Below are 25,822 nucleotides of genomic sequence, written 5' to 3' on the forward strand. Positions count from 1 at the left end.
GTACCTTGCGCTCACCAGGATAAGACCCTAGCTATTAAGAGTAATACAGCTGTCAGATCTAGAAGCAGCAAGTGGCTTAAGTCCTAGAAAGCTTGTTGTATTTGCCAAGAGGACGGGGTTATTTTATAACATAGGTCCTGGTTTTTCATAGGATTTTTCAGTGTGGTCGTTAAAATAAACTTCTGGTAACACTATGGACTCACTCAGTCTATGTGCGGTGCTCGCAGTTGAGCCAGTTCAACCTAACCTAACATATTGGCAGTTTGTTTTTAACGGGCCCTTAAATGGATAACGCCAAAAAGATCACAACAAAACTCAGATATTTTTATTATGAAAATGTTTTGGGGTTTTATAAACTTATTATAAAAATATGTCAGCTGACTCTCGGACAATCTGTAAAAAAAAATTCAGTAGGTAACAACACATTTTATTAATTATTTGATTATAATTACCACGAAAGATTTCAAGTAGACAAACATACCGCACTGACATTCATGTTTGATCTACTCTGAAGGCCTTTTGTTAATGCGAGCACAATTTGATTGGTACTTTTGAAGTGTCAAACTTATTTGCGGATATATATAATATAATACGAAGTTGTTTCATATGTTTTTTTTAGCTTTTGTATAAATAAATCTCTTTAAACGTAAGTAAGCAACAATTTTTTTTCGACTTTGCTGATTGATATAAAAAGGCTCGAAGTTGACAAATTGATCAACAGTTTTCGCAACAACTTTCTCACAGTCAATACAGACCTTCTGATAACAAACATTTAAATTATCAAAATGTTCAAGTTGGTTAGTATTAAAAGTGAAAAAAGTTAAACAAATTAATATTACTTTCAATAAATTCTAAAAATTATTTACCTTTTTCTGCTTACAGGTGGTATTGTCTGCTCTCCTTGCCGTAGCTGCTGCTGCTCCCCATGCTGTTGAAACACCCGTTGTTTATTCAGCGCCTTCTGAAACTGTTGCCGTTCAAGAGCCCGTTCTCGCCAAAGTTGGTGCGGTGGTGAAAAATGTGCCAACCGCTGTCTCACATCAAAGCTCTACAGTTGTACACAATTCCGCTGTGGCCGTTGAGGATGTTGTTGCTCCAGCTGTAAAGACCACTTATGTTTCCTCCTCACCTGTGGTGCATGCTGCTGCTGCTATTCCCGTGGCTCATTCTGCTCCTTTGGTTAGGACAGTAGCTGCTGCTCCAGTCGTCCACACCTCTTATGCTGCTGCTGCTCCAGTTGTACATTCGGCTCCTTTGGTACATTCCACTTATGCTGCTGCTGCCCCAGTTGTGCACTCAACTTATGCTGCCGCCGCTCCACTCGTGCACTCTGCTCCTTTAGTGCATGCCACTTATGGTGCTGGGGTCGTGGCTCATTCGGCTCCACTCACATATACAGCGCATGGTTTCTTTTAAATGGCGAGATATGGATTAAATTTTGGGGTTCAGTTGGACGGTTTGATTGAGAATTTTGTGATTGATTAGTTATTTAAATAAAATTTCGAGAACTTAAAGTTAGTTTGTTTTTAAGAATTTTCGACTAAATGATTAATTGCTTAAATCTCTTTACGTAAAAAGCCCAGCTTTTTGTTTATCGATTGGCTTTAATTGTACTTTATAGAGTTTTTAAACATATTCCACAAGTGATACAATTACTTAAAGGTATGCGATTGTATTTGCGGAACTGAGCACAATCCTTGTTTACACGATCCCTCGTTTCTCGATATGCTGATCAGTTCCTGCAATGTCTTAAGTCAGCTTTCTAAACGCTACACCAAGTAGTCCAGCAATATCTGTCACCAAGAATTGCGGGTGGGTTTAACTATAACTCTGCAATGAAGGTAACTACGCAGCAAATGGTTTGCCCAGAACTGTATAGACCAGACGGATTGCGCATATCAGATATTTTAGAACCCTATGACGACATCGGGTTTCTAGGCGTACATTTTTTCTCTAAGAAATTATTGTAGGGGCACAAGCCAGCACTTTCAAAAAAGCCATACGGCTTGAGGCTGACGGATTTTTAACGTCAAAATAACAAAAATATCCATCCAAAAAAGCATAATTGAATGAATAATTACGAGACGAACCATAAGGTTTGGGTAGGTTGAATTGGCCCATCACTTAAGACTTCACATGAGCTGGATATCTCTAAAGTATAAACAGAATTTGTTAGATGACCAAACAAAACATTTAGATACCAATATTTAGGTTATCAAATAACTCCGTACTCTTGTCAAATACTTAATGTTGTATAGAACCTACTTTAGTCGCAGCCTGGGGATCAGATAACTCGACCGCCCTCAGTAACTATAGTGACCACACGTCTTCTGTTGCTGGAATATTAGCATCACTATGCTGTTAGTAAATAATTACAACGACAATTCATTTAAGCAGCCAGTCTCATGTACATGTACACATACAAGGCGACGGAGAACATCTCACATACACATATGTAGTCATCAGCTAAGTTCAGAAGTTGTCATTCACACATACACACGCATATAGCTAAAATACCAAGCAGCAGATACAGCAGTTCTAGAAGGTGAAACGTCTAGACCTTAGGAGATATATGCGGACGAGGCAACAGAGAGCATAAAAGCACCGCAAGCTGAGGAATGACTGCTCAGTTTGATTTAAATACGCATTAGTTGTGAAATACGTCATATTGAAGTATAATTGTACAACTCTCAAAGTATACTAGATAAAGGCCATAATGCAATACTGAATATTGGAGTTATTTATTCGATAGTTCAGCGATTCGAACGTTGGTAGAAGGTGCAAAATAATCGGAATTCTCCGAAATTCGTGACAAAGCACTGCCTGAGTTTATTGCCTTAATGGCGGCCTCATTGTCGCTATGTTTTTTGACGCGTACATCCCAATATCACCTTACATTCGACAGAAGCATTCGCGGTGTTCTTCTCTGACTTCTCTTCCACATGAAGTTTCCCCGGCAGTTTATTGTCAAGAATAATTCCTGAATATTTTGTACTATCCTTCGCTTTCCAGCCAAATCCTAGTCAAATTAGTTCCTAGCAAATAAGACTAGACAAGTTTTTTCGCATTGGATTTTAACAATTCGCCAAATGCCCAGATATGCACTCGTGATTTTGCGCGTTGTTTAATGTTTTGATTTGTGTGCGACGGGGTGTGCGTTGCTTCTGTTTTGTCAAGTTTATTTCCGAAAAAAAATATTGGATAAGTTCTTGACCGTTGGTCCCTAGGCCAAAGGAGGGGTGCTATAATTGGATGTTGGCTCAGCAACCTCTGTTTGGAGCCCACCCAGAGTAACTCGTGAGCTGTCTAATCTCCAGGCACTCTTGGCTTAAATTTCAATTGAATAGATGGTTGGTGTCTTGTGAGGCTACCCTTTTGCGTATGCCATATATGCTTGTAGAACGAACGCTTGGTCAAATCTTTCCACATCCGTTCTTGGATCACTAATACGTTTATGCTTTGTACTCCGATTTTTCCCAAGTTGATTTCAGTGAATGTTGGCGCCTCGTTACTGCCAACGAAAAACTTGAGTTTCTTAATAATAAGATTCTAGACGCCTATAACAAGCATGTCCCCACTCGCTATAGCAATCCTACAAATAGGTCCTATGCCTCGTATAACGGCCAAGTTATTTCTGCAATTAAAGCGCGCAATAAGGCATGCAAATCGTGGAGGAGGATTAAAGCTGATGTAGCATGGCAGGCCTACAGAATCGCTAGAAACACTGCTACTAGGATTATAAGAAACCAAAAATGTAAGTTCTTCACCTCAAGGCTAAATCCCTCATTACCTCCTTAATCTCTTTGGCGTAATTTAAAGAGTCTTCGAATATATGGAAATAAAAGGCAAGATTGTACTTTGAATGCAGATACCCTTAATGACGCGTTTGTGCATAGTTCCGTGGTTGGTGTTGACTTTGGTAATTTTGTTCCAAATGGTTCTGTGTGTTTCTCTGGAAGTCCATTCGAATTCACTGCGGTTACTGAATGTGAGGTAGTAAGAAATATTCTTAAAATAAAGTCCAACGCAACTGGAACGGATGGTGTACCAATTAAATTTATAAAAATTATTTTACCATTTGTGTTGAGTACCCTTACGCACATTCTTAACCACTGCATTACGACATCTTGCTTTCCTGAGTCGTGGAAATGTGCCATAGTTAAACCTGTTCCTAAAAAATGGTCTGCGAGCTTAGTCACTGATTATCGACCCATAAGCATTCTGCCAGTATTATCTAAAGTTTTTGAAAGGCTGCTAGCAGATCAAATCAACTCACATATTTTGAGGCATAATCTACTTTCGCCGTACCAGTCGGGTTTTAGAGCTAATGACAGCTGTGCAACTGCATTACTAAAAGTAATCGAATGATATCCGAATACCCTTCGATAATAACCAGCTCACCCTGCTCTGCTTACTAGACTTTTCAAAAGCTTTCGACTTTGTCGAGCACGAGTTGCTCTGTTATAAACTACAGCTATACTTCGGATTTACTAAAAGCGCCTTGATGTTAATGGAAAGTTATTTAACCGGAAGAGTTCAATTTGTCAACACAGGAAGTGAAGTGTCGGGTGTGAAAAACTTATCCCAAGGTGTTCCGCAGGGCTCCATCCTTGGGCCCTTATTATTTAGTATTTTTATAAACGACATTTTTTCAGTGTGTAAGCACATGAGCATGCATGCGTATGCAGATGATATACAAATGTATTTATCTGGTAGTTTCGCGAATCTAAGCACACTTTGTGTCAAAGTAAATAATGACCTATCATGCGTGCAGTACTGGGCCAATAGTAATGGTCTTTGCATTAATGCTAATAAATCGTTCGTATTACCTATTTCTAAGAAAAAGGTCGTCGATGTACTAACTCCTACTATATGCATTGGTAATTATGCTCTACAAACTGTTACTAAAATCACGAATCTGGGTTTCGTAATTAACTCAAACCTAACTTGTGTTGACCATATCGACTCTGTTGTTGATAAAGTGTATGGTACATTGCGCAATCTGAGGCAATCTGCACCGTTTACGCCTCCTCATATTAGAAGAAAGCTTGCCGTACAGCTTATGTTGCCAATAATAACCTACTCTGAGCTAGTTTACAACAAATTAGATTCGTGCTCTGCACATACAATTGAGATTGCCTTTAATCAGGTAACTCGCTACGTATTTGGGTTACGCAGGTTCGATCATATTTCTGCGTGGCGGTCTCAACTCTTAGGATGTAACATGTTTGCCTATCAGAAGGCTAGAAGTGTATTCTTCTTGTTCGTGTTGATTTCTACTAAATCGCCACCGTACTTATATGAAAAACTCACATTTGCTAGATCTCTCAGGTCATGTAGTATAGTTGTACCCAGCTTCAATTTTGTTGTCTCTACAAGGCTGTTTTTCGTCAACACCATTCGTATATGGAACTCAATCCCAGCTGCAATAAGGAACAATGTAAACCAAAGCAATTATAAGCGCATTCTTTTCAATTATTTCTCTACACATTAATATTAATCTGACCATTTTGTTTTTCCTTTTTTCTTTTTTACTCAATTTTTTCCTAAGTCGTTTACTTTGAGTATACTTTTAATTAAATGTCTTTAAGATGTCTACTATATCTACATATATTTTATATCACTACTACTGTACTTTGTATAACATCATTCACTTAGGTTAACTTTAGTAATACTTGTATCCCTTTTTATTCCAAAATTTTATTCAATCTTGTTAAATACATATCCATGACACCGTTTGTTGTACTATAAAAGATATATTATCTTACTGTACTAATGTAATTTCTAATAAATGAATGAATGAATGAATGAATGATGTATATAAGTATTCCGAATACAATTCTCAACCAGGTCTACATAATTGAAAAATTTGAATTATTATGTATGTGTGTAGTAGACAGCGGCCAGGCATGTGGCTGATTTCAGACGAACATTTTGGTGGATAATTCTAATGACTTCAATGAGCTCGTAAGCCGAGTATATCTTACCACACTGAATCTACTTCTCTTTTAGCATGTCCTAAAGTTCAGTTTGGGTTACTTATCGCATCTCAAGTAAGAGTTGGTATTGTTATCGCATATCTAAAATCTTGGTTTGGTTTGGTTGATTAGGCCGATAAGTGAAGAGGCCAAGTACCAGAGATTTATGTTAGAGATTAACCAAATCCTCCTGAAGAGCATGCCTGATTGTTTTGCACAGGAAAAGCCGTTTAATAACGACACTCGCAAGGCCATGGATCTTCCTCCTTTAAGGGATACGAGAGGTTTTGCGTCTCTCATCTTACCTCAAAAAAATAAAGAAAACATTTTATGTCCATAAAAACTCTGTGTTGCCCGTAATCAAGTCGACAGTTGGTTTTGGAAAGTGGTATAGTTATAAGGCTATGCATTTCGCTTAACAACCCATAGAACCATATCTTCCAAAACGAGGTTCGAGGACAAAGTATTTTCGTAGTTGTGCCATCTTCAGGGTAATTTTTCGGTCGAAAGAATTAATTTATAGGTATATTTTATATTTTTTATAATTTGAACAGCTTAAAAAAATATAAAAATAAATTTTACAGAAGTTAAAAAAAACAGAACTTAATTAAAAACGGGAAGTCCAACTGAAATCGCACACAAATCAAATCGATCACCATGATCCAGTGGATGTGTAGGAGAGTGGAGATGAAGCATGCAAATGCAATGGAGCGTGGTGTAAGAGAGGAGCTGCAACAGAAACATGATGAACAGGAGCCGAGTGTAAAGCAGGTGCCGTGACAACATGATGGGCTGAAGCAGAATGTAGCAAAGGTGCGACTGCAGCGATATGATGAACTGGTGAAGAATGTAGAATTGGTGCAGCAGCAACACTCTTGACCACTGTGGGTGCCGCTACAATGCTAGTTTTTACTCCAGGTGCAATAATGTCCTCAACAACATGAGCAGAACTATGAACAATCGATTGACTTTGATGCGAAACAGCAGTGGGAATGCTCTTCACCACTGAACCAACTTTGGTCAGCACTGGTTCATGGACGGCTACAGTGGCAGGTGCAGCATAAAATACTGGATGAGATTCGATATGACTGGGACGACCAGCAGCTACGGCTAAAAGAGCAAACAATACCACCTGGGAGACCAGAGAAATTTTATAAAATTAAAAAAAAATTAGACTTCTTGTTTATTTAGTCTGCTAGCAACTTACCAACTTGAACATTTTTAAGGGATTTTTTGTTTTTGTTACTAGAAGGTCTGTACTGTCTGGGTGCGTAAAATAACTGATACCGTTCTTTGACACATACGTAGTATTTATACCATTAAACACCCACGAAATGCAAATGCAGTCACGCAATATCCGTATTGAATACGAAGTCGTTCATTGCTGAGATGTGATGCTGATAACGGTGACCTTGGAAGCAGCTCAATGAATAGTTGAATGCGTGCTCAGAGTATGCAAGCAAACAAAACAAATCATTGTTTGTTTAGTTTTTTTTTGTTTTGTACATCATTGCAATATGCACGAAATATTAGGAGTACATTAGGAGATTAACTTTTTTAGATGAAGTATCGATATCAATTCATTTAAGATATTCAACAAAAGTTCCGATGCTAATATTCACATTCATAACTGTAGCTCGAATTGTGTACTTTATTAAAACAAATTGATGAAATATTCATTCTTTCAAAGCTTGTCAACAGGGCTGCTCAAACATTTTTATTTGGAAGTGTAAATCGCAATATTTATACAAAATTATATGTACACTAAAATGTTTTTATATTGAAAAAAAAAAAGTAATAATAATAATAATAATAAATAAATAAAAAATAAATAGAATTTTTTTTAAATGTTTAAAGAAGTTTGAGTTAAAAATTTTCGCAGTGCTAAAAAATGTTTGAACAATTTTTTGTTGTCAATTTGTTAGTGTAAATTTGAATATCAGACCGAAGTGCCTTGGCTTCATATGGAAGTGCTTTTTCTTTGCGCTTTCATAGGAAATGCAGATACTTTCATATGGTCGATCCATACGTATATTTTCTATATTCAACGAGTGAAATTGTATCTGTGCCTATTCTTCAGTGCTAAACGTTTCGGGATCGTTTTGATGTTTTCAGGACAATCTTCAAAATTATTTATGGAGTTCCTTATTATTGCCGTTTTTATTGCTATCGAGTTATGTTGGTATACCTTGCGATTGTTTTTAGAGGCTTGCTTGAGGTTGTTGAAAATGATTTGTCTGGCCATAATACTTTTATGTTTTTTAACAAGACGTGTATAGAATTGAAGAAAGTACGTATACGGGTGAAAAAAGCGTGAGTACATGCTTCGTTATCGTGAAGTTCGATATGCAAAATATAGGTGTACGTCTAAAAAACTAATATTTGTAAGTTAAATAGAGCTTTGCCGAATTTACTTTACTAGAAACAAATGGTTTTGGGCCTTCTGGGAAGAGCTTTGTCGGCTTCTTATCGCTAATAACCGATATCGACAAGTTGTTGTTTTATTATCGGCTTATTATCGATAGGGATCTATTATCATCGAGCTATCGGTTTGTTATGGGCAACCTCAGGCGTCTTATTGGTTTCCTGTTTGCTTGTTATCGACGGATTATAGATGTATCATCATAACAAATTGTTATAACCTCGATAAGGAATAGATTATTCTTGAATATAAAATTTATAACTATTTGGAAACAAATCGATTAACTTTCATCAACATATCGATTACCTTTCGGTAAAAAATCGATAGTTTTTTAATAAAATTCGAAAACGCACCGATAACAAATTAGTAAGACTCCGATAACTATTCTATAAACTTTTCATAACAAGTTTTTTGATTACATATCGATAACTTTTCGACAAATAAACGATAGCTTTAATAATAAATCCATAAATTTTCTATAACGTATTTATATCTTTTTGATAAAAAACTTATATTTTATTGATAACTTTTCATGGTATATCGGAAGCTTTTCGATAATAAATCTATTATTGTTTGATATTGGTATCGTAGCACACCGATAACTCATCGACAATAAACCCTTAACACTTCGATAACAAATTGATAACACGCAATCCGGTTTCGGTTTTAGCTTTAACTTTGGCTTCGGTTTGGCCTTTCCGTTTCTCCGTTTTTTCCTTTCCTTTCTTTGCTTTGTTTGCAAACACGATGATAACAACAAACATCGTTATTATTATGCACATCATTATCGACATTTTTATTATTCTGCTCTTTTCTTCCGCCTATTCTTCTCTTTTTCTTTACATTTACTTCTTTATTTGCCTTTGTCATACCACTTTCTCCATTATATCATGCATTTGTTTAAATGTGCGCGTTAATTTTTAGTAATTGATTTGCTGTCTGATCTCGCTCATATAAACTCTATCACTACATTACTCCATACTGTAGGGACTATACTTACTGAACGGAGATGATTCATGCATGCTTTTACTATGTACTTGGTATATACTCGCAAATAGTTTCGTTTATTTGCATACTCTGCACAGTGGCCTGCAATATTGTGCATTTGCGCTTGTTTACATATTATTGTATGACTTTTCTATTGTTTGTGTATAACACAGGGGATCATAAATGTGTTGGCATGCGATTTACGCGGTAATTGTTATAACTACGTGGAGTTGCTTTATGAACTACTTTGAGAGGCGTTAATGAGACAATTTTAAAATAAATAAAATAAATAAATAAAAAAATAAAAAAAAGACAATTTTACTATTAAATAATTACGATATGCTTTGGGGCTATTGGTTGATGCCTTTAATACTAATGGTGTGTTAAAATATCAAATACTTATAGATAACTACATATTGTAATACTCATATGTACATATGTTAACAAATTTTTGGAGCTTTCCTTGTAGGAAAGTTAGTTACTAATAGCCAAAACTTCTCGTTCAGAACTAGAGCAAAAGTGCCAGATAAGAATAAATTCGATAGTCATTGGAAGTGCTATATTTAAAAATCTGTCATATATATGTAGATTTTCTTTGGCATTTTAAGAATTCTCGACAATTCTGTGTCTTTTGTTATGCTTCGGATAACTGAAGATCTTCCCAGTTTAAAGTATACGCGTACTTCACTGATAGATGTTATAATCAAATTGATTGATTATTCCTCCCTGGCAAAGTTGACCATATAAAACAGCGGATTCAACCAACCTTATGGAAAACATTGTAATTTGTCAATGGTATCATACCATAATGCCCTAGCCATAACCGTACCATACTATCCAATAGGTTTTTGGTTTTTCGCCATATCCATAACCTATAAATATTTCATTTGGTGAATTCACTAACTTTTGGATATTTTATATTTTGTTTTGAAAACGTTTTGACTAAGTGACTTATTTGTTCTTACTTTTTTGCATTTTCTTCTTTCTAATGAAATTGTCACACATTTTAATTAAGGCACCAATAAACGATGCCAATTGATATGGATAAGTAAAAATGTGGTTATGACTATATCAACTTTGCGCTCTTTAGCTGCACTGCTTGTATACTCTCAGTTACCTAACTCGTTCGCCTATATCTCCCAAAGTCTACACTTTTCGCAAACAGCCTTCTCGATTAGATGCTCATTTACATCCCTCATACCTCTGCATCACATATTTACTGTATAAGTGTGAGTAATGTGCGCTCCTTATTGCTGTGTACATCTCATATTCACCGTTGCCTTCTATGCATATGTGTGAACAAATGATTTCTTTATTCTTGTGTACGTATATGTGTGGCTGTTTTCTATTTCATTTGCTTGCCTTGTTCTTTTGTATCGTAACTGATGGCCTAGTTTGGAACCAAGGAAATAGTAACTATAGGCGACCTGAAACGACCTTTAAAATCTTATATTGACTATCACAAAGCCAAGTCTAACTCAGTACGATTTTCGAATACATTGGGAGTGCACCAATTTTGATTTTCCCTACAGGGTTGATATATTTTTTGTTTAATATGTGATTCCGCTTTGTTGTGTAATTTTATGCTGTCAAACATCAATGGAAGAATGTTTAAGAAAAATGTAGTAAGATTTATTGGGTTAACTACCTTTTGAATGTATAAAGACAAAAAAATCGGTATTCATTAATTGTTAGCTAACATATGGTTCAAAGTTCTAGATATGTACTTCCAAATATGGAAACAATAAAAATAAAATATTGACTACTATTTACCGCAAAGGCTGCTCCAACTTATTTATGTCAATGACAGCACAATCTTGATCTTGAGGGTATTAGACCGGAAGGATTTTAAAAAAGTGGGAAGAAAATGAGTACAAAACGAAGTACCTGTTGTCATCAAGCAAAGAGTCATCACCTTGGAAACCACGCTGCAGTTGGTAGCCATTAATATCGAAATAGTAAAATACTTGGTTTATTTGGGAAGCAGCATTAACACAAACTACAGCGCCAGCCTAGAAATCCAGCGAAGTATCAATCATGCCAAGAAATGCTGCTTTTGACTTAGGAGGCAATTAAAAATTAAAATCCCTTCGCGGCAAATGAAGATCATGTTCTACAAGTCACTTATTTCACCCGTTCTATTATGTGGTAGAGAAGCATGGACCATGGCAAAATCAGATGAGGTATCTCTTAGCATGTTTAAGAAAAAATTTTTTCGAAAAATGTATGGTCCTCTATGCATCGGTTATGGTCTCTTGTGCGAAATTGTCACACTATGTTACTGTCTCCTATATTCGCTATAGGGAAGCTTCAAACAAAGGGGCGGTCTTCTCCAACTTTTTTTCCGACCCAGTATGCAGTCCAGTAGCCTGAAGAAATTGAAAATTATAATCGTGGGCACTTGATTCTGATAATGGTTTTGAATACAGGAGTGCTTCCAGATAATAATTTCGTATATTTCATAGAGGATTTCTGACACGTTTTTTTTATAAAAGAAGACACGAGTTTCGTTAAAGAGCTATGTAAATGCGAGTTAATAACACGAATAATTCTTAAAGGAAGTTTAACACAGTATGCAGTTGCATTTATACTTGCACAGGAACTATCGGAAGAAACTGGGGACAGTCGAAGTACATCATCCTCAATGCCATCCGAACATCATCCTCCCACAGAGCATACAAATGAGGAATTTGAAGCTGCAAGACCTGGCATCAGCATGATTATTAATTATTGCTTAACCTTCTAGGCTATTTTGTCCTTTTTGTAGCAAATCACGCAAACTATTCCCAATCCGCTATTACTGAAATCAAATAATTGAGGGAGATGAAGACTTCATCCACTTGTCTCATCCATATGAATGAATGGGTGGGCATTCCTTTCTGTCCTTTCAAATCGTCCGTAAGCATAGCATGCCCTAGGCAGCGAAGCTTTTGAGCTGCCACACGTTGGGTTAAGCTGTTAATTGTAGACACATAGAATAGTTCGTCATTATACCTCCCCTAAACTCGCCGGATTTTTTTAATGACATGAGCCGTCCCATTGTCTTTCGATACCGTGCATGATTCCGAGCCATATATCAGGACAGATATGATGAAAGACTTATAGAGTGGGATTTTGTTTCATCGAGAGAGAAATTTACTTTTCAATTGCTTCCTTAGTCCAATGTAGCACTTGTTGCCAAGAGTTTTTCTCCATTCGATTTCAAAGCTGACATTGTTGTTGCCGCTAATGCTGGTACATAAATGAACGAAGTTCTAAATATTCTAGAAATTATGTCCGTCATCAAAGAAACAAGCAAACAGCTTATTCCAAGAGATAGCAGTCTCTAACTGGTACTCCGCGAAGGTCTGCAGAGAAACCAAGCAATTATGACCGATTTACGATAATAAAGGATAGAGGAACTGCTTAATAGGTTAAGAAACGAAATATTTAAAACTACTGTCGCAATCACGGGACACAGGCTTCTTGGCTTGCACACTGTGAGAAGTCACGCACCATCCAATGCGAATGCCCAGCTTTAGCGCACAGAAGGTTTCTAACTATGAGTAGTAATATAATTATCTTTAGGAATAAGCAAAATGCTTCGAAAACGATATCAGCGGACCAAGCCAAATACTCTCAATGGGTATCGAGTAGCGCAACAAAAATCAGCAGCAATGGGTGCCACAAGTAAGTGCATCAAAATGGTGTCTTGTGCGCCATTTGGACCCGGATATTTATGGGTGAGGGTAAGCGCTTCGTCATCTCCTCATTCACCGCAAGACCCAATTTTTCGCTTCGTCAAATCCACAGCAGGCGGAACTTAAGGCTAGTTTGCTAAGGCCAATAATGTATATAGCTCTCGCTGCTACTATCTTGTTCAGCATTAAAAAAATACTTGGCGTGGTTAGACTCCTAGGAGATTAAGGCCGAGCTTCTCTTCAAACTTGCGTCGTGCTCTTCTTTAATTTTTCCGGCTTCGAGTGGCATCTTCAAGCAGATGAATTTTTACTGAGAAGAAATTGCTCAAATACACCGAAGTTTATAGCAAGTCTCTGCCTAGACGCCACCACACTTAAAAGCGGAAACGACATCACAGTTTAGACGATCGACATAAATAGATGTAAGGGAACGGAAACTGGGACGAACTGAACAAGTGTGACAATCTTTCTGATGATAAATATCACCCGGGATTGTCGAGAATTATGTTCTTCTGGCTTCCAAGCACAAGGAAATGCGTTTGCAGGCGAGATGGACAGGTAATGTTCCAAAATGCACATAACTGAGCCGAACAACTCCGTTCCACCACCACTCCAATCCTACCAGGATGATTGTGGTGCCTGAGGGTCCCCATGATCATTTTTGGATAGGAAAGGAACGATCATCCTTTTCAATTAGTAATACTCTTTGTACTTAGCACCATCACATTTGACTTTGATATCGCAGCGTTGCTTCGATAATAGCGTATACCTGCAAGATTTCCGGGAAAATGCTGTCATTTTGAGGGTTAAGAGGAGTCGAACATTGCCGATACTCAAGACAGCAGACATAACGATCCAGTTCTATCAACGCAAGGCTTTTCAATAGTTTGGCGGTTTGAATTGGATTGGAGCTCGCATGGCATAGAAAGTGGTTTATTGAGAACGACTTAGGAAGTTGAACGTATGCACCACCTGATACTAACGACGACATTCACAATTGCTGAAAAGTGTGGAATTGTAGGAAGCTTCCACGCTTATCTTTTTAGCCTAACCCTACCTTATTCAAGTCAAAACAAGTTCAAAATAATATCCCTAATAGTATTCCTAGGCATCATCGACCGGTGTGACAGTCTCCAGTAGTACCAACGCACGACGTGCGCTGAACTATGCGTATGCTGGTGAGATTGGTCACACCACCGCTTCTTATTTCTATAGTACCATATCGAATTGAATTTCACTTTTAACAAATGATTATTAGTTCCAAATACTTGGTACTAGGTGGTAGGATTTGATGCTGTTCTTATTTTGGCTCAACTAGTTTATATATGGGAAAAATTCAAATGTTGCTAGTTCCGTCAATTCGTTCACGCTCACTCTAGTCAGCTCATAAAAGACACGTCAATTCAATTAAGAATACTGTCTGAACTGATTTCTGTTGTTCTAAAACGACAAAGCTACAATGACCTCTTGGAGGCGAGCGGGCGATGCTGTGGATAACTGCAAGTAGGAACTGAGGCTAATTGGCGCAAATTGAAAATAAGAGTGAGTTTCAACTATTTGATCTAATATGTAGGTAGAGTAATTGTTTATGAATTAAATAATATTATTTTCTCAAGTTCACGCTTAATTATTTTCAGTTCCCGCTATGTATTTTTTATGCGAGAGAGCATACACCTGCGTCATACTGAACAAATATGAGTAATCAGCCTCACCAGCATGCTCTAGGTGTGTGTGTGTGTGTGATTGTGTTTGACTTGAATTAACTATACGCATGCGTAGCGTTGGATATGACTTGCACGTTACAAGATATCTGATTTGTCTGCCTTTTTGTTATTGAAATGCTTTTATGTACAACTTACTTAGGTTTCAGTTTGCCATTGTAATGTTTATGAAATTTCAAAGTATGAACTATTTTAAAGTATAAAAGCGAACGACAGCCTACCAAAAGGTATTAATCAGCTTACAACGCTCATAAGTCAAAAATCGTTCTTTCTTGTGAAATCTAAAAACAAAAACCAAATCCATAATGTACAAATTGGTAAGTTGGCCATACAATTTCCAAAAGGATTATGTGCATACAATTACTAAATTTTATTAAAACAAAATAATAATTCGAATATATATTTTTATTTCTCAAACAGTTTGTCCTTGCCGCTCTCGTTGCCGTTGTTGCTGCCGCTCCCAGCCATATAGCTGAGGGTCCAGTTGTTTATGCTGCTCCAGCAGCTGTAGCCTATCAAGAGCCCGTTTTAACTAAAGTTGGTTCAGTAGTGAAAAGCATCCCGACAGCTGTCTCACATCAAAGTCAATCAATTGTGCACAGTTCAGCTCATGTTGTTGAAGATGTTGTAGCTCCAGCTGTAAAGACCAGTTATGTTTCAGCACCTGTTGTACACACCACTTACGCCGCTGCCAGTCCCGTCTACAAATCATACGAATCAGCTCCCTACTATAAGACTTACGCAGTTGAACCTATCTACAAGTCATATGAGACTGCTCCTTATGTGCATAGCTATGGTGCTCCATTGGCTTATGATGCTCACTACTCATCCTGGTAATTGGCTTAAAAAGAGAATTGGAAATGGATAAAAGATTTTGTACTCAATTGTGATATAAATGAATAATTTTAGTTAAATAGCAAGAAAAGAGAACGTTGTTGACTGTGGAAGTAACGATTTGTTAAATAAATTAATTTATTTAAGAAAATTTAAATTATGTTTGTTTCGATGATTGGAAGGTCCTTCAGCTTCGGCACATACCTTTTCATTTAAAAGATTCAATTAGAAAGAAGGCTTTCTCCAACCGGTCATACATTTTCAGCTTCCCTGAACTCACCAGCGGATGGTAGATTTTACCACAATTACCCAAATCTTCAGCATCAAAGTTTTATATGCTGATAGATAGATAGATAGATAGATTGATCCCCAGACTTACTTTCCTAAAGCGAAGATCATTATCATTAATAGTTGATTAGTATCTGAGCGATTGTGGCAGAAATCATGCTAGCTGTCCCTGTTTCGCCACAGCTGACGCCAATTGGGACCACTAAGGGAGGTTAAGTTTTCACTGATCTGCCTCTCCCAACTCAGCGAAGGTTCCCCATTCCTCTGTTTTCAAATGGCAAAAATAGTTTATTGTCCGGAGCGTTATTGCTCATTATTTGGATCAAGATACACATTATTTTCGGATTTTTATTACCTGAGTCCGATAGAACTAGTTAAACTCGGACTTTTACAAATAATAAAGTTAAATCCGGACTTTTATTTTTAAAGGCCAACATAAAAGTCCGGCTTGATAACAAAGAAACGGCTTAACCGAAATAAAACAACTTGTTTAAAAAACATTTGTCAAAAAATAAAAATACAGATTTTACTTTTATATGTGGACTTTTATGGTAAAAGTTCGAAAAATAAAAAAAAGCATGCTTCGAGATGATATTGCTATAGGGATACCTGTGAACTCATACATTTTCACCTAGGACAATTTTTTGACCAGAACTCTTTCGACCCCGAAAAAAAAATTTTTATTTTCCGTCCCTGCTTTGGGATTTTTTTCGCTGCGGTATCTTTATATCTCATAAAATATAAATGTCATAAAACTAACCTTCAGTAGGTATATATTCGCCCAAGGCGATACAGCTAGAAACGGTTCGTAAGAAGAGTTCGGCCTCAATGTTCAACAGCTACTCGAGCTTGAATGTCAAGTACAGCGATTGTACTTGAGTAAGGTCCGCCGTATAATATTCTGATCAGGTTATAAGAAGATCTCACATGTTGCTAGATCAGTGTAAAGCCTTTCATACAAAAGTGTTGGTCGTGAAAATTGCATAAGCAGCATCTGTGTTGATTTTGGCATAGACAGCCAGGTTGCCATATAGCACTAAAGCAAATAAATATAAAAATAGACTAACATTGGGTCCTGGGTTATTTGGACATTCTACAGTGGTGAGCTAACAAAGGAAGGCGCAACCCCTGAAGCATATGTGGGAGATGTCCCAAACTGATTGTCAAATACAAAAGGGAGGCAAAGGTTGGACTTGATCCACCTACCTGGAATGATCTGGAGCCAAGCGCATTGCTACAAAGCATTGAAGAAGCAAGTGCTAAAAACAATAACGCGTTGTTACCTTGAAGAAAGGACTATTCAGTATGACGGACGTACTTAGGGGTTTAAGGGTTTTGTAGCTCAAACCTTTCCAGGGAATGCTAGTGCAATATATAGCTTGGCCAACCAAATTATTTACCTTGCTTACTCGTGGCGAACCCTGTTTCCTTAGCAGGCGAGGCCCTGCTAGCCCAAGATCCTCACATAAGGAGAAGGATGGGTTCTCCCGATGGTTGGGCTAGAACTTTAATGGTACCGGCAAATAACCATCAACGTCGACAAAACTCTCCAAAAATCTTCACAAAGTCTCTTCTATATCTGTTAGAATGCTAAACTGACCGTGACTTACATGCTCATATCATCACTTGGGACAACTTTTAACACTTTTGCTGTAATTTTTTCCACGATCTCAACCATGAACATGTTTAGTACTCTATAGGTGTGGTACAGAAGCTCCGTTTCTTCCAGCCAAATTTTTTGGCGTCCTGACATCGAAGCAATGTATTGCGATTTCCACCTGATCACAACTTATAGAAGATAGTGGGCTTGATAGCTGTATCATATGGCCAGTGGAGAGCTCCCCGGGGTGTCCCACTTAAATAAAGAAAGAATAGAAGGCAACTGAAACTTCCAAAGTTCTCTCTTCTAAATAAAGGTTCCATGCAAGCTTTCGGTATATAAGTAAAATCCAAAGATCAAGGACATTTTAACTGCCCGCAGTAGCTCAATTTTACTTGGGATGACCGATTGATTCTGACCACCTAATTACGATATCTATGTAACACTACAAAGCGTCCTCAAGTATAGGATATTCCGTTCTGACCTTTCTGGCGTTCGAGAGTCCGACGCAATTCAATACCCAGTACTAACAGCGTCTTCCTCTCGCTATTGGGATTATTGGATGTGCTTTAGATGTCAAAGAAGAAGACGGACCGTTATTGATTTTAAGCCGTTTGGTAGAGAATGAAAGGCTTTACCAACCATTGCAATAGCGCTGAGTTAGACACAACCTCAAGCTATTTTTTGAAAAGGGCCAATCTAGCTGCAGCATATCAGAAAAAGATTCCTGGATAATTTGAAGTACGTTGTATAAAAATCGATAGTAATATTCCTACGCTTTCTGGGAGTTTCCCAAATATATCGATCCCTGCCCCATCTAGACGAATTTTTAAACCCAAATAATGCATTTAAATACATCTCTACGCTCGCTTTAGAGTTTTCGGATCGCAAAACTTCAAATTCCAGACGAGTTTTTAGTGACATATATTTCACACATATTGCGATGTTCGGAAGCATGCTCCTTGCTTTACACAAATTTATTTAAAAATATATTGCAACATTTCCAAATTTTTTACTGAAATCTAGGAACAACAATGAAATCGTTTTTATATAAAGGAAGCAAAAAAAAATTATGTAATATTTTTAATATATTATTCACAGTGTACAAAGCAGCTACCAAACAGCAAAAAATTACAAAATCACATTTACACTGCCACTTTCAATCTTCACTGTTATTTTATGTCTTTAATACGTCAACTAACTTATTTCTTTAACGCCCACCCATTCCAATCTTCATAAGCTGCACTTGGCTTCCAACCAGAACTCCAACCACCACCATAAACACTCCTCAAATGAGGCGCACCCCAACCATCATAGACGCCTGAATGAGAATGTGCTGAGGGATACCATGATGGATATGAAAGGGCAGGCCAAGCGACACTGGTGCTGGGTGCATTAGTTTTCAGAATGGGCGAGTATGATTTCACTAATGGAGTATAAGTTTTGTAAATTGGTGTATGGTCGACGATGGGACGCAAGTAGGGACGTTTTTCGTGAACAATTGTTTGGCTTTGATGTGAGACTGCGGTGGGTATGGAGTGTACACTGTGTCCCAAAATGGCGGGAGCATATTCCACATGCTCTTCAACAGCTGGTAGATATTTAACACTTGGATGAGCATCAATTATGATCGAAGAAAAGATAACAGCAAGTATGATGAGCTGTGGAAAATACAAAATATATTATGTAACACTCAGATATATTTCAGATATTTATGTTTTACTTACAGGTCCTTTGGCATTTTGTTCCATTTTATCGTATTTTGATTTTGCGCAGACTTATTTTAAAAAATGGTGTCAATACTGTTGTTACTAGAAAACTGTGCCAAATTTTTTGATCATCTTCGTTTTATATCAAAAACAAGCTCGGCTTACTATTCGCATTGTGCTTCCAAAATAGCAACCCATTTTCATGTAAAAAGTTTTTACTCAAATACAAAACAAAACACAATGGAATCATAACTTAACAAAACGCCTAAATTAAGTAAGTCTTGATTGAAATAGCGCGGCGTCAAAAAAAGAGTTCACTGAATGGAAACAACTTCCCATAATTTACTTGCAGAGTTGTAGGTCAGCAGTGTAACTAACCAAACTCACAAATTGAGCTAACCTGTGAAGAAAACAAAATTGTGGAATATTTTTTTTGAAGAAGAGCTGTGAGCGTACAGTGGCCACTTAGCGCATTGAAGCGGCTAAAATATTTAGCTTGTTTAACCTTCTGTCAAATTTGTACTTATATTAAATTTATTAATAATGAGCTGCGAAAAAGTACGAATTAATTTGTTGTTGGTATTTTTGCAGAAATAGTAATAAAACCATTTCCCAAAACAATTTGCGTGGGTGTGAAAATGTTATTGTCTGCTGTGTTTAATGCCGAAAAGAATTTACTTCCTTATAATTATTTAAATTTGAGGTAAGCTATTGAAATTTTGATTTTTATTAAAGGGAAGTTCATATTGTACTTGACTTGGGCTTTATTACATAGGCATTAGCGATCAAGTGCACAAATCCGCTGACGCCAATTAGAAATACAAAGCGATTATTCTTATTATTATTAGGCCTGGAAGCACTGCGATCTTAGTGTAAATCTATTGTGCATGACCTTTCAGCCTAATTTTGTATGTGGATGCTTTTGATATATCTAAATTCCTCTTCAGGCTTTTTACTCCCTATCACGTAGGGATTAAGTGTCACACCACCTAGATGGGAGAGCTTCTGCCTTGCCAGAGCGACGCATTCACAGAGAATGTGAACCGGCGTTTCAGCGCACAGCGCACAGAAACGACAAATTTGAGTATCGGATAGATTTAACTTACTGAAGTAATATCGTGGTCCACACTTGATACTTTCTTTGCCGGAAGTATAAACACTTAGGCCTGTCTTTGCTCTGGGCAGTCAATCAAGCCACGTTTGAATTGTTTTGTTTCTCAATTACTTATGGTTTCCCTGGTGTGTGCTTTTGTGGATCCACAAAAAGGCTTTGGACCATAAAATGCTGATGTTGCACCCTGTTTTGCTAGGTAATCTGCATGTTCGTTACCTTCATGTTCCCGATGTCCGGGAACCCATCTTAACCAAACCTTGGTTTTGGCTCCCAGGTTATTAAGGATTTCAATGTAGTCATCCACTAGGATAGACGTAACTGTGTAGTATTGCAAGGCACAAAGGGCCGCCTGTCTGTCCGAGATAATAGCTGCTGTTCGTGGATGAGCCTTTCCGTAGACATTCTCTACCGCAAACTTGTATTGCATGGATTTGTGCCTGAAATATGGTGGAGTAGCATCCGATTGGTATCGATTTCTTAAAGTATGGCGCATAGATGCCAGCTCCTGTTCTTCCGTCATCGAATTTCGATCCATACGTGAACCAGACCTCTGAGTCGGGGTCGTTATAAGAATTTCCTGTTTCCCAAGTTTTCCTCCACCTGCCTTTCCCAACTCAGTAGAGGTCTCCCCCTTCCACTGCTTTCTTGGTCGGAGACCGTTCTTTCATTCGCATAATAAGACCTAGCCAGCGAAGCTTTTTGGTAATTTTCAATGCGTTATCTTGGATGACGCGTTATCTTGGCTGTAAAAGAACTAAGCTTTTTTACGAACAACAACTGAACAATAATTTTATTCAAATTTTTAGAAGTTTGTGGCTCAGAGAGTGTTAATCCCATATAGGAAGAATAAGCCAATTTAAAGCGTACTAGTCTTTGAGGTTATCCCGGTAGTTTCAAAAAATTGTAGCCATATGGCCCTTATTTCACTGGCGTAAGTGTGCTTTCGTGGCAGCCGCACATTTTCCGCTGCTTTGTTTTCATTTATATAAAGTAAATATTTTAAATTTCTTTACCTCCTTTTTTCTAATTTTTTGCATTAAGTAGCTCAGTTTTTTGAACTATGCGTGAATTTTTAAGTTTGCGGCCATTGGCATGTCTTTAACAAATTAGGGGAAAGACTCCCTGAATTCATACGAAACTTCTAAATATACTAAATATCTAGATAACTTCTAAATCTAGTGAAAGTTTTTATCATTCGTGTTAAACTATCACTGAGCCAAATTTTAAATTTCTAAAGCTTGCTGGAAATCTATTATAAACCAATCCCATGACTCCTAGTCTCTTAAGATTAATAAGAATTATTTCGACCCGTGTTCCACCTAGAGGTATGTTGTAACCCGTTTGTTGTATTATCTCGGTGCACTAAGTATATGGTTTTAAGATTCTAGCTCAATGAGAAGTTTGGATATTCAATTATCTCTAAACATCTCGAAACCTGCCATCTGGAAGAATTTTTAGTCGTAAATTTTGCTTTGTAATACGTTTAAAAGATATGTTCCAAGTTTCAGGTCTGTAGGTTATCGGGGAAAAAATGGTATACGGTCATGCAAAGCGACAGTTTCGCAGTACCAAGAACACTTTAGTATGAATGTATTTAACTTAATAAACCAAATGCAGAAGCGCTCTTAAGGTCAAAAGGTAAAGCTTTTAAATGTCAATCTTCCGGCGCAAATTAGCGAGAGTTTTCTTCACTCATGTTGTCGGGTTCCACAGTGGTTTTTGCTGTACTAGAAAACGTATAAAATTCAATATCTATGCAAAATTTGGTAGTGGAACTTTTCTCCTGAGCCCAAATCCTATTCAAAAATCGATGGCGCGATATCGGCTAACTTTCATCCGTACAAATCGGCCTATCCTAATGTTTATACAATACTTAAAACTAAGTGGGTTTCGATGAATTTAAGATTACTTTAAATTCAAAATGGCGGAAAATAAACCTATTTAAACGTGTTTGGTAAGTATGCAATTTGTCTTGTCTTGCAAATGGTGCACGCATTGCACGAAATGCATGGATTGCATGGATTTTATTGGCGGCCACCGTGGTGTGATGGTAGCGTGCTCCGCCTACCACACCGTATGCCCTAGGATCACACACCGGGTAAAGCAACATCAAAATTTTAGAAATACGATTTTTCAATAAGAAGAAAATTTTTCTAAGCGGAGTCGCCCCTCGGCAGTGTTTGGCAAGCGCTCTGGATGTATTTCCGCCATGAAAAGCTCTCAGTGAAAACTCATCTGCCTTGCAGATGCCGTTCGGAGTCGGCGTAAAACATTTAGGTCCCGTCCGGCAAATTTGTAGGGAAAATCATCAGGAGCACGACGCAAATTGTAAGAGAAGCTCGGCCTTAGATCACTTCGGAGGTTATCGCGCCTTACATTTATTTATTTATAGGATAAGAAATATATAGTGAACAGATGTACATACCTAAACGATTTTTAAGATAAATATAAAATAAAAAATGGCAAAAAACCCCCTTATCTGAACGATCGGTTGTATGGGATATATTTTATATATAGCTCCGATCGAAATGATTTTTAAAGGAAATCTTCTATGATATATTAGAATAAATAATACCAAGTTTAACGTTTTAATATTGGAAACTAAGGGAGAAATGGCTAAAAACCTTTCTATCTGAACGATCGGTTGTATGGGATAGGTATATACTATATACATATAGCTCCGATCAAAGTGATTTTTTCAGGAAATACGTTTTTATATTGGAAACTAAGGGAGAAATGGCTAAAAATCTTTCTATCTGAATGATCGGTTGTATGGGATATATACTATATATAGCTCCGATTAAAGTGATTTTTTTAGAAAATCTTCTATGATATATTAAAATATATATCACCGAGTTTCACGTTTATACTTTCTAAAGTGCGACAGGAATGACAAAAATCGTCTTATCTTAACGATCGGTTGTATGGGAGATATATGTGGTCCGATCCTACCGGATCCAATAAATGTCTAATATAATACAAAAATACATCCTTGTGCCAAATTTCATTGAGATACCTCAAATTTTGAGTTCAAACAGACAGACGGAAGGACAGATGGACATGGCTATATCAACTCAGTTCGTCGCCCTGATCAATTCGGTATACTTAATGGTGAGTCTATCTTCTATATTTCTCAACGTTACAAACATCGGACCAAAGTTGATATACCATTGCATGTTCATGATCGTATGTAATTTGTAGCATGCCCAAACCTTTGTGTATTAATGTCCAACAAATGATTGGAAATGAAAATCAACCAACGGTATTCCAACGGTACTCCTCTGAATCCTCTATTTCGCGCGCGATAAAATTGAGAAACTCTGTTTTTTTTCGTCGTATTTAGCTGTTTTATGGGCCAATTTTTTGACGCATCGTACTGATTCATGCTATAACTTCGCGGTTGAGACCTCTCGTAGTCTTTCATATTTTGTTGTAGGATATAAATCATCCTTGCAATCCGTACACCTGGCAAGACAAGACGAATAACCCCATTGTGCTCGGCTTGAAGTAACGTGGAGCTTTTTGGTTAAGCTTTTAGATCCCAGTCTCAGCCAAATTTTTAGTTGAAATTTACCTACTTTAGCGCGTGTTAAATGAAAGAGCATTTGAAAAATGAGTAACGCACTTATTTTTAATTTGTCTGTAATTTATATTTATTTGCAATTTAGAAATTATAATATGCTGTTTGTTACATTCACTCAATGAAAAAATTTGTTAAACAAACCTTAACTTAAATTATTAAATCTGTCAAATAAAAAGTCAATTAGCTTGCCCTGAAAACGGTCCTCCATATTTTTAGGGCGGTTTTGAGTTAATTCATATTTTTATAGCAATCCAAATTTTTCTCACACACTGTCTTTAGAATAACTATTCTCGCAACAGCATTGAACTCCATTTTGCAATAAATAACTTGCATTCTTCCTTATTTCTTTATGAAGAATGTAAACAACTCTAACAAATATTTGAAGGCGAGCCAAATAAAATACCTGTGTATCAAATTTATGAATGAACAAGTAAGGAAGGCTAAGTTCGGGTGTAACCGAACATTACATACTCAGTTGAGAGCTGTGGAGACAAAGTAAGGGAAAATCACCATGTTGTAAAAAGAACCTAGGGTAATCCTGGAATGTGTTTGTATAACATGTGTATCAAATGAAAGGTATTAATGAGTATTTTGAAAGGGCGTGGGCCTTAATTCTATAGGTGGACGCCTTTTCGAAATATCGCCATAAAGGTGGACCAGGGGTGACTCTAGATATTGTTTGTACGATATGGGTATCAAATGAAAGGTGTTAATGAGTATTTTAAAAGGGCGTGGGCCTTAGTTCTATAGGTGGACGCCTTTTCAAAATATCGCTATAAAGGCGGGCCAAGGGTGACTCTAGAAATTTTTTGTACGATATGGATATCAAATTGAAGGTATTAATGAGGGATTTAAAAGGGAGTGGCCCTTAGTTGTATATATGAAGGCGTTTTCGCGATATCGACCAAAATGTGGACCAGGGTGATCCAGAACATCATCTGTCGGGTACCGCTAATTTATTTTTTTATGTAATACCACGAACTGTATTCCTTCCAAGATTCCAAGGGCTTTTGAGTTCGCCCCGCAGAACTTTTTCATTTTCTTCTACTTAATATGATAGGTGTCACACCCATTTTATCAAGTTTTTTTCTAAAGTTATATTTTGCGTCAATAGACCAATACAATTACCATGTTTCATCCCTTTTTTCGTATTTGGTATATAATTATGGCATTTTTTTCATTTTTCGTAATTTTCGATATCGAAAAAGTGGGCGTGGTCATAGTCGGATTTGCGCCATTTTTTACACCAATACAAAGTGAGTTCAGATAAGTATGTGAACTGAGTTTAGTAAAGATATATCGATTTTTGCTCAAGTTATCGTGTTAACGGCCGAGCGGAAGGACAGACGGCCGACTGTGTATAAAAACTGAGCGTGGCTTCAACCGATTTCGCCCTTTTTCACAAAAATAAGTTATCATCCCAGAATCTAAGCCCCCACCAAATTTTACAAGGATTGGTAAATTTTTGTTCGACTTATGGCATTAAAAGTATTCTAGACAAATTAAATGAAAAAGGGCGGAGCCAAGCCCATTTTGAAATTTTCTTTTATTTTTGTATTTTAATACACCATATCATTACAGGAGTCGAATGTTGACATAATTTACTTATATACTGTAAAGATATTAAATTTTTTGGTAAAATTTGACTTAAAAAAAAATTTTTTTTAAGTAGGCGTGGTTGTTCTCCAATTTTGCTAATTTTTATTAAGCATGCATATAGTAATAGGAGTAACGTTCCTGCCAAATTTCATCATGATATCTTCAACGACTGCCAAATTAAAGCTTGCAAAACTTTTAAATTACCTTCTTTTAAAAGTGGGCGGTGCCACGCCCATTGTACAAAATTTTACTAATTTTCTATTCTGCGTCATAAGTTCAACTCACCTACCAAGTTTCATTGCTTTAT

The 25,822-nt window shown here is 37.0% G+C and overlaps 3 protein-coding genes across 3 annotated transcripts; 2 read left to right on the plus strand and 1 right to left on the minus strand.

The window, feature by feature from the left end:
• Positions 1 to 658: 658 nt before the first annotated feature.
• On the plus strand, positions 659 to 1,514 carry LOC137233536 (pupal cuticle protein G1A-like). Its single transcript, XM_067756625.1, has 2 exons — positions 659 to 797; positions 883 to 1,514. Exons 1-2 carry the CDS (start codon positions 786 to 788, stop codon positions 1,414 to 1,416), a joined length of 546 nt encoding a protein of 181 aa, XP_067612726.1. The 5' UTR covers positions 659 to 785; the 3' UTR covers positions 1,417 to 1,514.
• Positions 1,515 to 6,490: 4,976 nt separating this feature from the next.
• Positions 6,491 to 7,337, minus strand: LOC137233537 (retinin-like). The gene is made up of 2 exons (XM_067756626.1): positions 7,186 to 7,337; positions 6,491 to 7,110 (listed from the first exon to the last, which is right to left on the minus strand). The coding sequence occupies exons 1-2, from the start codon at positions 7,195 to 7,197 to the stop codon at positions 6,631 to 6,633; spliced, it is 492 nt and encodes a 163-aa protein (XP_067612727.1). The 5' UTR covers positions 7,198 to 7,337; the 3' UTR covers positions 6,491 to 6,630.
• Positions 7,338 to 14,948: 7,611 nt separating this feature from the next.
• On the plus strand, positions 14,949 to 15,779 carry LOC137233538 (larval/pupal cuticle protein H1C-like). The gene is made up of 2 exons (XM_067756628.1): positions 14,949 to 15,105; positions 15,209 to 15,779. Exons 1-2 carry the CDS (start codon positions 15,094 to 15,096, stop codon positions 15,623 to 15,625), a joined length of 429 nt encoding a protein of 142 aa, XP_067612729.1. The 5' UTR covers positions 14,949 to 15,093; the 3' UTR covers positions 15,626 to 15,779.
• Positions 15,780 to 25,822: the final 10,043 nt, after the last annotated feature.

The sequence above is a fragment of the Eurosta solidaginis genome, chromosome 5, assembly GCF_040869045.1.
Source record: "Eurosta solidaginis isolate ZX-2024a chromosome 5, ASM4086904v1, whole genome shotgun sequence".
Taxonomy (NCBI): Eukaryota; Metazoa; Arthropoda; class Insecta; order Diptera; family Tephritidae; genus Eurosta; species Eurosta solidaginis.